Source organism: Arvicola amphibius, chromosome 14 (genome assembly GCF_903992535.2).
Source record: "Arvicola amphibius chromosome 14, mArvAmp1.2, whole genome shotgun sequence".
Taxonomy (NCBI): domain Eukaryota; kingdom Metazoa; phylum Chordata; class Mammalia; order Rodentia; family Cricetidae; genus Arvicola; species Arvicola amphibius.
In genome coordinates this window covers 51,030,317-51,047,659 of record NC_052060.1, presented here as the reverse complement: position 1 = coordinate 51,047,659, position 17,343 = coordinate 51,030,317, and the positions used below count along the sequence as shown (strand labels likewise).

General features: G+C 38.5%; 1 protein-coding gene across 1 annotated transcript in view; it reads right to left on the bottom strand.

Annotated features, from left to right (window-relative positions):
* The window catches only part of Col24a1 (collagen type XXIV alpha 1 chain), a 258,382-nt gene that overhangs the window by 92,873 nt on the left and 148,166 nt on the right, over window positions 1-17,343 (bottom strand). Inside the window, exons 34-35 of the mRNA XM_038311332.1 lie at window positions 12,856-12,909; window positions 5,568-5,621 (exon numbers count right to left, since the gene is read on the bottom strand). Coding sequence (XP_038167260.1) covers window positions 5,568-5,621; window positions 12,856-12,909 — 108 coding nt within the window. The remainder of the gene's footprint in view (window positions 1-5,567; window positions 5,622-12,855; window positions 12,910-17,343) is intronic.

The window sequence follows — 17,343 nt, the reverse complement described above, 5'->3', positions numbered from 1 at the left end:
CTTGGTATTTACTTCCATGACCCAGAATGTGGAGGCAGAGCGCCCATGTTTTGATCTGAGATTGAGATTACTCCTAGCTAGCGCCTTAGTCTCTTCAATTGTGAATTGTAGAAAATAACTGGACCCGCCTCATGAAACTGTGCAGGTCTGTGGAAGCAGCAGAGTAAGCAAACGCTGCTAGTGGCACAGTGTACTTCAGTGGTCACGCTTCATCAGAGACGGGGTCCTCCTGGGTCCGCCGCAGAGCGCGGTGTATCTCCTTTTTCTCTTGCTAGTAGGCGCTCTTTCCCCCTGCCTCCCACCACTCCTTAAAAGCATCGCTTTTTTTCCCCTCAGATTCTGAGTGCCACTTCACATCCTTATTACAACAGACTCTTATTTTCTTGAAAGCCATGAAGTTCAGTACCCCGTGCTTTCTTCAGGCTGGGGATGAGGCACGGTATGGCCATCAGTGCTATCTTTAGGTTAGATCTAAGCCAGCTCTGCTCTTCAGAAGCTTTAGCTTTGGGTGGACAAGCAGACTGTGGCCTTTGCTCCTCACAGCCTTCTTCCGGACTCAGGAAGAAGTACGGCCACATCTGTCACATAACCTAGAAATGTCAGGATGGTTTGATTCCTCTTTCTGATTGCTTTTCAAATTCCATATATGAAGAAGCTGTGGAATTTCTGTAACAAGTATCTGTATGTGTCTATCTATCACTTCGGTTTGCCAGCCTTTTCCTACCCCTTTCCCCTTCCTCCCCTCCCCTCCCTCCCTACCCTCTCCTTCTGTCCTTCCCTCCCCTCCCTCCTTCCATCCCTCCCCCTCTCTTCTTTCCTTTCTTTCAGACAGGGTCTCACGCCACAGTTCAAGCTGCCCTGGAGCTCACTGTTTCTCAAGCTGTGCCACTGTGACCGCCTTCAACGACCTCTTAATAGGTAGATCTGTCCTTACTTGTATTTGCTGAAAAACATTTCTCATTCCGCTGTTAGGATTATTTTTTTCCAAAATATGGTTCTGATTTCACCACTGTCTTGTTTATATAATCTTATAATAGGCCAAGACAGAAAGTTCAAGGTTTTTAAGAGAGTACACGTGACCTTTCAAGGTTCTCCTCTAATTAGTTACTGTTCTCTTGTGACATGAAACATCAAATATTTCACACAGCTCCATAGTCTTAGGCTCTCCCTAAGACCGTCCTCCATTCTGGGGCTCTTGCATCTGTAGTGCCCTTTCTCCTATCACTAAAGATCCTTTCTTATTATTTCAATTTCTCCTTTTTCTTTCTTTTTTTAAATTGAAATGATTTTTAAAATTATTATTACTTTTTTTTTACATCCCTCCCTATTCTCCTTCCAGTTGTTCCTTCCTGCCTTCCTCTATCCACTCCTGCTCCGTCTCCATTCAGAAGAGGTCAGACCTCTTATAGATATCAACCAAATATGGCATAACAAGTTGTAGTAACACTGGCCTCTCCCCTCATATTAAAGCTGGAGAAGGCAACCCAGTAAGAGGAATAGGGTCCCAAAGGCCAGCAAAAGGGTCAGAGACAGCACCTGCTCCCACTCTTAGGAGTCCCATAAGAGGACCAAGCTACACAACTATAACATATATGCAGAGGGCATAAGTCAGTCTCATGCAGGCTTCCTGGCTGTCAATTGAATCTCTGTGAGCCCCTATGGGCCCTGGTTAGTTGTTTCTGTGGGTTTTCCTGTGGTGTCCTTGACCCCTCTGGTTCCCATAATTCCTCTTCCCCCTCTCCTGCAGGATTCCCCAAGCTCCACCTAATGTTTGACGGTGGTCTCTGCATCTGTTTCCTTCAGTTGCTAGATGAAACTTCTCTGACAACAACTGGGCTAGGCACCAATCTATGAGTATAGCAGAGTATCATTAGGAATCATTGCATTGACTTTATTTTTGCAAGGCATGTTTGGTTCTATCATAGGTCTCTGGGCTATTCAGCCTCTGGATCCTGGTGCTCTAGGCTCTGTCAGGGGTGGGCTCCCTCTTGTGGCATGGGTCTCAGACTGGACCAGTCATTGGTTGGCCACTTTCACAATTCCTGTGCCACCTTTACCCCAGCATGTCTCATAGGCAGGACAAGTTGTAGGTCCAAGGTTATGTGGCTGTGTTGATGTCCCAATCTTCCCCCTGGAAGTCGTGCCTGGTTACAGGAGATGGCCAGTTCAGGCTACATATTCCCTACTGCCAGGAATCTTAACTGGGGTCACCCTTGCAAATTCTTGGGAGTTTCCATTGCACAAGATTTCTACCTTACCCTGTTATCTCTTCTACTACTTTATCCCTCCAATACCCCCCCCCGATCCCTCCTGTTTCCCTCTCCACCCACCCCCAGTCCACCCATAAAACCTATTCTATAACTCCTTTCCAGGGTCCCTTGATTCCTCCTTATTACTCTATGTGTCTGTGGATTGTAGCATGCTTATCCTATACTTTACAGCTAATATCCACTTACAAGTGAATATATACCATGCCTGTATTTCTGAGTCTAGGTTACCTCACTTAGGATAATTTTTTTTCTAGTTCCATTCATTTACCTGAAAATTCCACGATGTCATTGTTTTCTAACATCTGAGTAATACTACCTGGTACACATGCACTGCATTTTCTTTATCACTTCTTAGGTTGAGGAACATTTAGTTTGTTTCCAGGTTCTGTCCAAGAGTGGTATCATTGGGTCTTGAGGTAGATCAGTTCTAAATTTTCTGAGAAACCACCGTATTGATTTCCAAAGTGACTGTACAAGTTTGCACTCCACCAGCAGTGGAGGAGTGTTCTTCTTACTCTACGTTCTCTCGAGCGTACATATCACTTGTCATAGGTGTACGGATTTACATCTGAGTCTTTGTTTTGATCCCATTTATCAATCTGTCTGCTTTATGCTGATACAATGTGGTTTTTATTACTATAACTCTGTAGTACAGCTTTGGATCAGGTGTGGTAGTAGCTCCAGAAGTTCTTTTATTATACAGATTGCTTTAGCTATTCTGTTTTTTTTATTTTTCCATATGAAGTCGAATATTGTTCTTTCTAGGTATGTAAAGAATTGTATTGAGATGTTGATAGGGATTGTGTTGAATCTGTAGATTGCTTTTGGTAAGATGACCATTTTTACTATGTTAAGCCTACTGATCCATGAGAATAGGAGATATTTCCATCTTCTGACTTCCTCTCTAATTTCTCTCGTCAAAGACTTAAAGTTCTTGTCATACAGATCTTTCAATTGCTTGGTTACAGTTATACCAAGATGTTTTATGTTATTTGAGGCCAATGTGAAAGTTGTTTCCCTGATTTCTTTCTCCACCTGTTCATCATTTGTATAGAGAAGGGCTACTGGTGTTTTGAGTTAATCTTTTATTCAGTCACTTCACTGAAGATGTTTATCCACTGTAGGAGTTCGCTGATAGATATTTTTGGAGTCACATATGTATACTATCATATTATCTGAAAATATCAATACTTTGACTTCTTCTTTTCCAATCTGTATTCCTTTATCTCCCTTAGTTGTTTTATTGCTCTAGCTAGAACTTCAAGTACTATATTGAATAGATATTGAATGAGTGGACAGTCTTGTCTTATTCCTGATTTTAGTGGAATCGCTTTGAGTTTTTCCCCATTTAATTTGATGTTGATTATTGGCTTACTGAATATTGCCTTTATTGTGTTTAGGTTATGTCCCTTGTATGTAGCGGCGGTCGGAGGAACTTGGGAATAACCAAAAATAGTCCTTTTAGAATAAATCAGTTTTAATAAAGGGAGAAAATGGAATAAACTTACAGGGCCAAGGTTCCAGGGAAGAGCTGCGAACCAAGAGGAAAAAGAAGGGGCTGGCCTACCCCAAACCCGGTTCTTTTAAAGGTATCCTCTGCCCCTGGGGCAGCCACGCCCCTCATACAAGGGAGTGGTCAGCCGCCCCAACACCTTGTATACTTATCTCTCCAAGTCAGTCTCATTTTTTTGTTTCAACATATATGTCTTATTTTTCTCCTCTCCCAGGTGGGGTAAAGCAGCAATTACTTTCTTCTTTATTTCCCTGTCAATATCTGCATTACTGACCCTAATCCATTGCAGTATAATGATTATTGATGTTAACTATACTCTGAAACAGATTATTATCTTATAAAGGAATCGGTGACCTTAAATGCATTCTTGCATCTCCAGTTAAGTGCACAGTAAGAGGCATGACAAGGAAGGGGAACTAGGTCTCTAAGCCAGGAGCAGAATAAAATTTTATAAACAGTAATTAATAAAGAATAGATCTGCAAGAAGTAGACCATATAGAATATTATTGTGTTAAAATTGGTTAATTTTTATATGTGATTTGTTTTGTTTTGTTTTATTGAGACAGGATTTCTCTGTGCCAGTTCTAGCTATCCTGGAACTAGCTCTGTAGATCAGTATTGCCTTGAACTCATAGAGATCTGCCTGCCTCTGCCTCCCAAGTACTGGGATTAAAGGCGTGCACCACTATCATCTGGTGCTGTGCGATTTTTACAATAAATTTCAAATAAAGACGTGGATGTTTATTGGAAAGGTTATGGAACTCTTAAGGAATCTGAATAATGATAAAATAAAGATAAACTGGCAATGAGCAGCTGAGGGTCTGAGGGGAGCTGCAAGAGGCAAGGCATAAAGGTGGAGGAATCCCCTTTTGCAGAAGACCTAAAGAGGGAAGGATACACATAAGGCAGCACGGGCTGTTCAAAGAGAAAAGATAAGGAGAGGGTGATGTAGGAGTTGCTTAGGGTGACTATGGGATCTTCCAGTGAGATGCTCATGAAAGCAGATTAGAAAAGCAGTGGGTTTCATGTTGAGAAAAAGAAGCATAAGGGCACACCGATTTTTGCCTCTGAGATGTTAGTGGGCTACCGAGGTGGATTCATAAAACATGTCCGGACATCAATAAGTGATGTAAGACGAGAAGCCTGAATTACAGCAAAACCAAGGAAGTTATATGAGTCTGCAAAAGGCTAATGAGAAGATACGTATAGATAGATGATAGCTAGCTAGACAGATAGATAGATGATAGACATAGATAGATAGATAGATAGATAGATAGATAGATAGATAGATAGATGATAGATAGATAGATGATAGCTAGATAGACAGATAGAACTTTCACAGATGCCAGGGAAGTGGGGGTAATATATGCAGTTTGACTAGTAGAGTAAGAAACAGAAATGAAGTGATTGGCTTGCATAATTATAATCAATGTGGATTATTACTCCAAATGCTATCGTACATAGGGTGACTTCAAAACTCCCCATTCTCTAAAGGATGTCACCTCCTAGAATGGAGAGCTATCAAGTCAGTTCTCATCAGTGAAGGGAAATTTTTTTTCACTTTTTGTTCAATCGTTTCAGTGAACTAATTCCTAGAGGAGAGCTTTGTGTGTATGAAATTATCTCTACACATTGTTTCTGCCATTTAAAGTCAGGTTGTGTTTCCTAAATATAAAAGAAAATGCTACAAAATTATTCTTCACTACATATACTTCATATATCTAATTCACTTTGCTTTGTAAAAAATATTAAATCAAAGATTGGCATGAATTACAAAACATTACCTCCACACCCATCTCTCCAGGAAGTCCAGCATTGCCAGGTGGTCCTCGAGGTCCCTGTACACATTGAAGAAATGAGAATCAAAGTTTGCTTTTCCATAAACCATGCATCTCAGTTTCATTATAATAAATAACATTTGACTGGCGTATTACTTTACTCTCTCTATAAATAAAGTCATAATTTTATTTAATTCATCTGTATTGTCTCATGAATGATGTCAAACTATGCCTGTACTCAAAATAAAAATAGAGTAAATGAGATTCCATCTCACACCTGTAAGAATGGCCAAGATCAAAAACACTGATGAAAACTTATGCTGGAGAGGTTGTGGGGTAAAGAGAACACTTCTACATTGCTGGTGGGAATGCAAGCTGGTACAGCCCCTTTGGATGTCAGTGTGGCCATTTCTCAGAAAATTAGGAAACAACCTTCCTCAAGACCTAGCAATACCACTTTTGGGTATATATCCAAAGGATGCTCAGTCATGCCACAAGGACATGTGCTCAACTATGTTCACAGCAGCATTGTTTGTCATAACCAGAACCTGGAAACAACCTAAATGCCCCTTGACCAAAGAATGGATAAGGAAAATGTGGTACATTTACACAATGGAATACTACACAGCAGAAAAAAATAACGACATCTTGAATTTTGCAGGCAAATGGATGGAGCTAGAAAACATCATTTTGAGTGAGGTAATCTAGACACAGAAATACAATCATCACATGTACTTACTCATAAGTGGTTTTTAAACATAAATCAAAGAAAACCAGCCTACAAATCACAATCCCAGAGAACTTAGACAACAATGAGGACCCTAAGAGAGACATACATAGATGTAATCTACATGGGAAGTAGAAAAAGGCAACCTCTCCTGAGTAAATTGGGAGCATGGGGACCTTGGGGGAGGGTTGAAGAAGAGGGGAGAGGCAGGGAGGGGAGCAGAGAAAAATGTTGAGCTCAGTAAAGGTCAATTAAAAAAATAGAGTAAGTGGGGCTATTACATTTTACTCCTTAATTCACTCATTCATTCAATAGATATTTATTAAATACCCAATAATTATCAAATATTGTGCTCCCCTAGCTATCTTTAAATGTGAGCTTGTCTATGGGAGGCTGTCTGGATTATTAGTTGATATGGGAAAGCTCAGTCTATTGTAGGAGGCACCATTCCCTAGGCAGGTGGTCCAAGGCTCTACAGGGATGCGAGCGGAGCATAAATCTGCCATGGAGTCAGCCAAGAGCGTTTCTCCATGGTTTCTGCGTCCAGGTCCTGCCCTGTCTTCCCTCAACATTAGACTGCATCCTGTAAGTAGAAATAAACCCTTTCCTCCTCTAAGGTGCTTCTGAATTTTAGGTTCCCCCCCAATCCATGTTCTTCACTAAGATTAGAGATTTTTCATTCTACTCCAAGTTTTCTAAGAGTTTGTATTTCATTTTCTACCATGAATGGGAATGGGGATTTGTCAAATAATTTTCCTGAATGTATTTATAACACTGTATTTTCTTTTTCAGACTATTTTTAAAAAAGATCTATCTATCTATCTATCTATCTATCTATCTATCTATCTATCTATCTATCTATCTTGTATACAATATACTGCTGGTATGTATGCTTACATGCCAGAAGAGGGCACCAGATCTCATTATAGTTGGTTATGAGTCACTATGTGGTTGCTCAAATTGAACTCAGGACCTCTGGAAGAGCAGGGAGTGCTCTTAACCTCTGAGCCATGTTTCCAGCTCCTTCTTCAGGCTATGAAAGTAATAGATTACATAGGTTTTTGAATGCTAAACTCCCTTTGCACATCTGAAATAAATCCTACTTGGTCATGATATACAATACATGGTGTTAGATGTGATCTAACTTCATGCTGAGGATTCTGTATTTATGTTCCTGAGTGACACCCATCTGTGCTTTTCTTTTCCTGTAATGTGCGTGTCTGTTGGTCCTGGGGTACTTCTGGCCTCTTGGAAGAATCCAGGAAGAAGTCTTCCAGCTTGCATCTCAGGCTATAGAGAATTCCCAACATTTGTTTGCTAAATGTTTATTAGATGTTGCCAAGGAGATCAGTACCCAGGGCTACTGCTTTCTGTTTTGGAAAGTAATTTGTTATTTATTTAAGTGGTTAACCAACACAGGCTTGTTCAAATGATCAGATTTTAAGTGAGTTTTGTTAAAATAGTCTTTTAAGTAGCTGGTTAATTATATCAAAGTTACAGAGTTTGTGGATATATGAGCTGTTCATCCTTTTGATTTGCATGTAATCGGTAGTGAAGGCCTCTCTCTTGTATCTTGTATCTGTGTCTTTTTATTATTCTCTGCCTGTGAATTAAGAAATTTTTCTCCCTTTTTATAGGTTAATTGATTTTTAAAATTAGTTTTGACTTTTGTTTTTTATTATTTACTTTATTATTCTAACTATATTTAATTTTCTTATTTCTAATTTGAAGTTTAGATTATTTGAGACCATTTATCTTTCTAATATTTATTTTGTTCTTTTAAAGAAATGATTCATTTATTTTTTATTTTATGCACATTGGTGCTTTGCCTGCATGTATGCTTGTGTGAGGGTGTCAGGTCCCTGGGGCTGAAGTTACAGACAGTTGTGAACTGTCATGTGGGTGCTGGGAATTGAACTCAAGTCTTCTGGAAGACCAGACAGTGCTCTCAACTGTTGAGCCATTTCTCTAGTCCCTCTAATATATTTTTTTTAAAATTTATCTTACAAATTCCCTTTTAGTCTTGAATTTTTAGGCTGCATTTTCACTTTAAGTTAGTTAAGATATTTGAAAGTTTTCTTCTGAGTTTTATTTTGTCATTATTGCTGTTATTTGTGTGTGTGTGTATGTTTATGTGTGTTTATGGATATGTGTGCACCACAGTGTGCTTGCAGAGGCTAGCAAACAATTAGGAGTTGATTCTCTCTTTGTACTGTGTGTTCAAGGGGCTGAACTAAAGTCATCAGACTTGCCTCCTTGCCCTCTTTTACCTGCTGAGCCATGTTGTTGGAATGAGATTTCCTCTTTTAACACTATATTATTTAGAAGTATGTTTTTAAATATCCCGAAATTGAGATTTTTCAGCATGTCTTTATTTTTAACTTTTAACTTAATTCTGCTGTGATCTGTGAGCAGAATCATAATATGTTTATTCTTTGAAATTCATTAAGATGTATATTTTTTTAAAAAAAAGATGTATATTTTAGCTCACATATGGTCAATATTGGGGAATATTTCATGTGAGATTCAAAAGAATGTGTATTATGTTGTTGAATGAAGGTTTGGTTTTTCTCTTGGTATCTATAAAAATTTAATTTATACAAAATTAATTTCTTAATTAAATAGAAATTTCTGGTCATTTGCATTAAATTTACAATAGACCTTGTCCCTATACTCATTTGACAACACAGAGTTAACCAAAGGCTAAAGAGAACAACAGAGGACCAGAACAGAGAACAAACGGAATCAAAGGAAGATGGGCACTAAACCTTTCTTGAAGGGTTAGCTAGTATTTTGGGTTTGTGGGTCAGGTGGTTTTTGTCTCAACATAGTCAACATTTCTGTCACAGCTTGGAAGCCATCACCCACAGTATGGCCACTGTTTAGAGGCACTTGATTTATAAGCAGTGACTGTTCTGCCAGCTTCATTTCTTTCAGTCTGTGTGTGTGCACTTAGCAATGACTGGGTGTTGCATGTTTCCTGTGACTGTCTGCCTCACCTCATGTTACCATGACAGTGACTTGGAAGCTCTCAGGCCTCATTAGCTCTTTGTTTCTGATTTCTTCAGCCCAACTATAAAGGTGGTCTATAAAACCCATCTTTCATGCTCAGTTACTTGGAACATTTTATATTCTGCAGAATAAAACGTTCCCCTCTGTAGAATAAAAAGAACACCAACTGAGACTAAGCTCAATTCTCTTTCTTTTTACTATTTATTTTCTATTTATTCACTGACTGTGTATGTATGGTGTGGGGGTGCACTAGCCACCAAGCACAGATGGACGTCAGAGGGTAGAATACAGGACTAGTTTCTCTCTCTCTCTCTCTCTCTCCTTCCACCATGTTTCCTGGGGATCAGACTCAGGTGGCCAGTATTAGCTGCCAGCTAACGCTGCTTTATCACCAAGTCATCTCGCTGGTCCAACCATGTCTCTTGAAAGACATTTTCTTTTCTCTCTTTTCTACTATCTTCATGGAATGGTATGTATATCTCTAAACGATAGTGTCTTTGTGTGTGTGAGTATAGGCCTACATGCATGTACATGAACTGCATGCATGTCTGGTACCGTTGGAGGCTGGAAGAGGCATAGGATGCCCTGGAGCTGCAGTTACAGGTGATGGAGGGCCACCACATGATTTCTGGGAAACAGACTTGTGTCCTTTCCGAGAGCAGCAAGTGCGCATGAGCTCTGAGCCATCTCTTCAGCCTCAGCTCTCATATTAATAACTTTAGTAAATTCCTCTGATCTGAATCCCACAGCCAACAAAACATTTCTCAAAGGCATCTCAAACTCATCACTCAATTTGTAATCTTCAGTTCTCCAACCCAAATGGTTCATTGCTTTCTTGCTTCAATAAATGATATTTAACGCAAGAAGCTAGACACTCAGGAATAATACTTCAAAACAGGCTCTGTATCTTCTACTGCTTTAACATCTTTGGAATCTTTCCCTTCTCTTCACTTCTTTCTTGCCTGCTTATCATAGACTTTTGGCTGCATCTCATCTGGATCTTGGCTCTTGACTCCTTCTACTACGTGGTTTGATAAGATTTATAAGACAATAATCTCATCACTGCTCCTTCTCCCTGGTGCCATCCATTTATTCTTAAGATAATTGTACAAATCCCTTGGAATGGGCTCATAGGACTGTGTGTGTGTGGTCAGCATGTCCCTTTCTCTTTTTGTGTTGTAGCTGCTTTCTGTCCAACTGTCTGGAACTGTTTCCTCATTTTGGCTCAAATAACTATTACTCTCCTTTCATATCACATGGTTCTGCTCATGGAAGCTTTCTTGAGCCTCTAGATTATGACAGCTTATTTATCACTGATTCTCTAGATCTGAACTCCTACATAGTTAGTCTTTCTATCTGTTCTGCCCTATAGATTCAATCCAGCACAGATAGAAGACATTCTTTAAAAAATGTCTATAATGAACATGCACAGACTTTTTCTTCACAACATTCCTTAAACAATATACCTTAGCAATTACTTACATGTTTATATTTTATTAGGTGTTATAAATATCCCAGAGATGAACGTACATATGAGGGAATAGGTGACAAGAAGACATGATTCCATTTTCTATGAGGGTTTTGAGAATCTCACAGACTGTCTCTGAGCTGGGCACTGAACTGCTCCCGCAGGGCTATTGAGTTCTGGGTGTGCTTTCTGGTATTTATCTCAATTTGTAATTATCTATTTATATATGCAATTATTTAATGAATACCTTCTTCTATCAGTAGACTGGAAACTTCATGCTTACTGTTAAACACCAAGAGCAGATTCTTTTTATTTTTTTTCTTTTCATGGTTTTCAAGTCAGGGTTTCTCTGTGTATCTCTATCTGTCCTGGAACTCACTCTGTAGACCGGGCTGACCTTGAACTCACAGAGATCTGCCTGCCTCTGTCTCTCTAAGTGCTGGGACTAAAGGTGTGTGCCACCACTTCCTGGCAAGAGTAGATTCTTAATAACTATTTGTTCACTGAATCAAAGAATGGTGACCTATTTAATAGACATGCTTGCCTTACAATGAAGAAAAAGTTTTAAACTTTGGCTATAGAAAGATTATAGATCTTACTATATTATTGTCAAAATATAAAATACATTTATTTTTGTGCCAGTCTCTATTTTGTTCATTTCTATAATGAAATATGTGACACAAAATCTATTACATCCAGCATAAATTGTTTTATATTTTATTTGCCAGTTCCATGACACTGTGACCTTCACATTGACATTTAAAGTGCCAAGAAGTCATTTCGTTAACAAATCTTTACTTGTATAAATTTTAAGTAACAACTCTTTCCTTACTTAAATCATAAGATTTTTGGCTCCACTGTGACCACGGCTCGATTGACACCCTTACCTAATAAAATCCCGTCAGTCTTCATTCCGTTTCCTTAGTGCAATGCTACTTACTGTGTCAATGATACCTGGGCATGGTCTTTGTTTATTAAGATTAACAAACACACATTGGGCAAACGAACTATTTGGGCATCGCATCAGGAAAGGAGATGAAAGGGTAAAAGAAATAGTCCCCAGCTTCAAGGAGTCTATGGAGTATTCAGATAGTTCAGGACGCGGAGTAAAGAAGGGCTGTAGTATTCAGGTCAAATAAACATTAGTGATGGGAGAGCACATAAAACAGAGAGCAAATCAAAGGTTTAGTTATATGAAATCAACGCCACATCTTAGATATTTATCAGGCAAGAATAATGGATATCGTAGACCCTTACTGTTCGGTGAACCGTTTATTCTTGGTTAACTTTTTCCACTTGTTACTATCCAAATTAATTACACAAAGACCACCTGTAGACCTTTGTGTCACCTGGCGATAATATCAGCCTGGTGGTTGAAAAGGCTTCATTGTATTATGGATCTCAGAAACATGTTACAGCATCTTACGTCTACATGACTACTCTGAAGAATGACGTCATTGGTAATATAGACTAAGCTGCGAGAAAGGAGTGGCTCTCAGTCCTTCCTTTGCACAATGCTCTTTCCATGGAAACTCCAGAACTGAAGCATACCTACGGCTTTGTGCATGTGTTTTTCTATTGTTGATGTAGGAGCATTTCTGTCATATTTTCATATTTGGGCCAATCAGATACAGAGACTGGCTTCACTACATGGCCTTCATTATGGAGCCAGTGACTGTGTATGGCAATGCAACAATCGTAAGAACAGCAGGACAGCAGGCCGTCTAGACAAAGCATTCCTGAGATTCACTAAGACAGAGTTTCCTTTTTTCAAAAGCATAAATAAGGCCCTTTTAACAGTCACAGAGAAAAGTACCAAATGTGACTGCATGAAGCCATAAACACAGTGATAACAAAACACACACACACACACACACACACACACACACACACACACACATATATGTGTTTACCTGTATCCTGTAGAGTGGATATAGTAAAACATCCATTCTGTAGAGTCTGTCTTTGCTATCTAGGGTCAACACTGTTTCTACAGCAGGCCACTCATAGCACTGTGGACTAACAGTCATGGAAAGTAAATGTACCTCATAAAAAAGCCACAATTAGAAGAGCAAAAATCAACTTACTGGTTCTCCGCCAGGCCCCCTGTCTCCTGGGCTGCCAGGGAGTCCTTGTAAGCCCTGGACAAATAAAAGGGAAACTTGTAGAAGAAGAGATGGCATCTGAAAACTTTAGCTAGTTTACACACCTTGCCTTTGCTTGTAGGTTCTTTTCTATGTAATCCTTAATTTTCTCTTTTTGTCATAAACAATATATAAGGTTTACCATAACCACAGAATATGATTCTTTTGCATTAAGTAGCTCCACAGTGTTTCTCAACCATTCCTAGCATCCATCTTCAGAACCTTTTCACCCTCCCAGTTAAATCCTGCTAACAATTCATTTATTCCTAGTGCCTCTTTCCCAGGTCCCGGTAACTACTTTTGTCTCTGGATTTGGCTGTCTAGGTAATTTTCGTAAGTGTGACCATATGATAACTGTTCTTCTGTGTCTGGTTTATCTAATGGGTAGAACGGCTTCATGTTCCTCCTTGTAGTATGGGTCAAAACATCCCTTTTAGAGTTGAATGGTATTCCCATGGACGCACAAACCACATTTTGTTTATCCATCTGTCAGGGAACACTAAGGTGGCTCCACGTTTTGACTGCTGTGGACTTGTTACTGTGGACATGGGTGTGCAGTATCTGTGGCCTGGTTTTCCCATCACTTTGGGCACGTGCCACAGTGCAACTGATGGGTTATATTTTAGTTCTGCCCAAGAGGACATAAAACTGTTCTTTTTCATTTTAAATTTTCATTTATTTATTTATTGTGGCTAAAGCTCCATTTCAATTCTAAAAATCATATGTCCTTCTTTCACTTCAGGCTCCTAAATCAATACACAGGATCAATACAAAGACTTTGCTCTGCCCGTTCTGCCAACTGAAGCGTGTGATGGAAATTCGTTTTCCTTTGTCAAGCGTGTTTGGACACAGAACCAATGCAGTGTTTCCATTAATGTGGATTCTGCACCAAGGTGGTTTCACAGAACAAGAATACAATTTCATGTTCTCAATTTTTATTGAGGATTAAGAGGAAACGCATGAATTGGTTTAAGGCTTTTCAGATGTTATTAATGATATATGACTTTGTAGCAGACATTACTACTCCATGACTTCAACTCAGTAATCATGAGAACAAATGACCATGAGAATAATAAAGACTACTGTGGTTATTTATTGAGAGTTTGTACTAAGTATGTAATAATAACCACAGTTCTTATAATCACAAAAGATTCATTTTTCAAAATTTATTATTATTATTATTATTATTATTATTACTACTACTACTAGTAGTGGCAGTAGTGTGTGTCTGTGTGTCTGTGTGCATGTGTGTGTAACATTAATGTGCAGGTGCTGGTGGAGATCAGAGGAGGGCACTGAATCCATGGGAGCTGAAATTACAGGAAGTTGTAAGCTATCCTATGTGGATGCTGGTAATAAAACTCAGATCCTGTGGAAGAGCAGGAATTGCTCACAACCCCTGACTCTTCCCACCCAAATATCTATTTTTAAATGTTGATAAACTAAGGTTCAAAAAGGTTGGATAATTTATAAAAAGTTAAATCAGGCACTAAGTGGCAGAAACAGTATTTGACCAACAACATGTCTGACTCAGTAGCGATAACAACAGGGACACATGAGGATTTTTCCCTGAAGGCCCTCTCTCTCCCAATAATAGCCTCTTTATGGTGAGGGATTAAATCTAGAGTTTTATATCCAATGATAACTACCTTTAAGATTAATAGTGAAATAAAAACATTTCATAAATCAAAATTAGAATAAATCACCATTAGCATGCTTTCCTAAAAGAAACATAAAAGACATTTTATAGGCTCTAGGAAAATGGTAGCATTGAGACATTCAAACCTTCAGGAAGGAAAGAAGATATTAGAAATTGTAAATGAGAAGATGGTCAGAAAGCCTATCTCCTCATACCAACTCTCATGTATATCACCAATTTATATTAAAGCAAATGAAAATTTATTAGTATTCAGACAAAAGCTTTGTTTACAATGAGGAATTCATAATACGCATGGATGTAATACATATAATAGCTATAGTATAAAGACATGTTAATAAATTGTTCTATATTACAATACGTTTTTATGCATATATTGTGTAACATAAAGGTTTTTTCTGGCATTTTATAGGAAAAGTTTGTTAATCATGACCTAGAATATCTACTTAAATTAATAATGAGTACAAATTAAAAGTCAATAGTAAGATATATTTTTAAGACAGAAGACATTGAACAAAACAAAGAAAAACAAAGCACCAAAATAGACCTAAGTCTAGTCATAACAATTAGACTAAAGAGAAGTGGGCCAAATACTGTAATTGAAAAGCAGAGATTATCAGAATAAAATACAAGATTCAACTAGAACATGTCCAAGCTGAATATCAAGATGCATATGGGTTAAAATAAAATTGGTGATAAGAACACATCAGGTAAATGGCAAGCCTATGAAGGGCTCGCAAGAGTGATGCTCATATCAAATTAGGCTATCTCCAAAACAGTATTACCCAGAAAGCAATAATCAAAATTGAACAAAATTATAATAGAATTTCAAACTACATGAAGGAAAATTAGAAAGAACCAAAGGGGAAAATCAGAGACATACAAGACTAGAGATTTTTCCACACCTATTTATGGATTGATAAATGCTTACATTAAAAACTAAGTAATGTATGAAATGTTACAATTTTTATGATTTAGATAATCAAAAATAGCCCCCCAGGCTTCATGATCCCTCAGAACCATCAGCCTTTCTTTCTGATTTTGGCTTTTGGGACAGACATACAGGTGGATGGGAACAGTGATGGTTCATAGACAAATACACCCTTCCCAGTTTTCAGAGTTATTAGGGTACTACACATTGTTGGGGACACTTAGTATTTGTTGGCACCATCTTGACAGTTTGGGTTCTTGCGCGGGGGGGGGGTAGATCAGGGATAGAGCGTGTACTCAGACCCTGGATCAATCTCTACCACAAAGAAAAAAGAAAAAGGAGGAAGACGAAGGCTGGGAGAAGGAAAAAGAGAGGAGGAGGAGGAGTAAGAGCAGGGGAATTTAGAGGAGGATTCTTCTACAGATCTTCTGAGTCTCTTCATCTCACAGGTGAAGAAAATACACGCTAAACAGCCAACCTATTAAGCCAAGGTTGTGTTGTTTTTAGGAGCATGCAAGAAAGGTTGTCTGATCTCTAATGTATCCTTGTGTTACAGAGCATTGCCTACTTTTGACAGTATCTAAAGGACTAGAGACTGAAAGATAATATGCATCTTTGGGGCTTATTTAGCTTTTCTTATGAAATGTTCCCTGCTTTTCTACAATTCCAGTTCAACTCAGTCAGTGGAGGCAAAGATATCATAAACCTCCACAGCTACTATAAGCCCATTGTTTTCTTCTCATAGCTGTGGCGTCTGTTAAGGTAGCTTTACCCTTCCAGGGAGCCTACGGGCCTTGTGTGCTGTAAAACAGTTGTAAATTAATCCTAGTACCATTCACAGGGTTAAGGAAATATACCATTTGTCTAAGCTGGAAATGCATATAAAGTTCTAAGGAAGTTTAACAATATACAGTAATTCTATTTCAGTGTGCCTCATATTTTTAAAGTTAAAGGAATGGACTTGAGCTCAGTCTTGTCTGCAATATAGCAAAGTGGTCAAAATCTACAGATGTGTGTCATTCACACTGAAAGGATCATAAACCCCGACCCGATGAGTACGAAGACACAGGGGTGTTCTTTCGGAATGCCTCCAGTTAATGACACGAGGCCAAACACAGCTCTTTTTCAGTACCTTCATTTATTTTCTTCCTTTTCAGTTTCCAGTATTTAAAAATTGATCATTGTCAAATACACCGTTATTATGGAAAACAACAGGCAGGGGGCAGCAGATTCCAAATAGGAAGAGGCAAAGTTGTCACCTGTGACAGCCACCACTCGCTGAAACCCATACGGCCTGGCCTTTTCTGATTCCTCAGCTATAATCCATTTAAGTTATCAAATTATTTAAATTTAAGCCATAATATACCTTCATATGAAAAATCAAAGAGTCATTAATATTATGATTCAGAATGAAAGCAATTAAAATACTTAACACAGTTGTGTGCTAATTTATGTAATTATCACATGTATATGTTTACATATGCATTTTTTCAATATTTCTCTTCTTTTTCATGATAACAGTTACAGAAATGATTGATTCTCAGGGGAAAAGCTGTGCAAGTCTGGTAAGATGTTAGAAGGCAGGGAAATAAACTAACATATTTATAAAATACCGGAAACTCTTGAAGCAGTATAATAAGAAAGCAAGATGCGTGTGGCTCTACACTCCAAAGGACAAAACAGCACTCAAGATGAGTAAGAACGAAACTAGGTGAGAGGTCATAGAAGCTTCTCGTATTCTCTATTATGCCCTGCTGCAGTTACACGTCTTACCATTTCATTTTCAAAGGAGTTTCAGTCACGATGAAAATGAAGTAAAAGTGACAATTATCACATTGGCTCA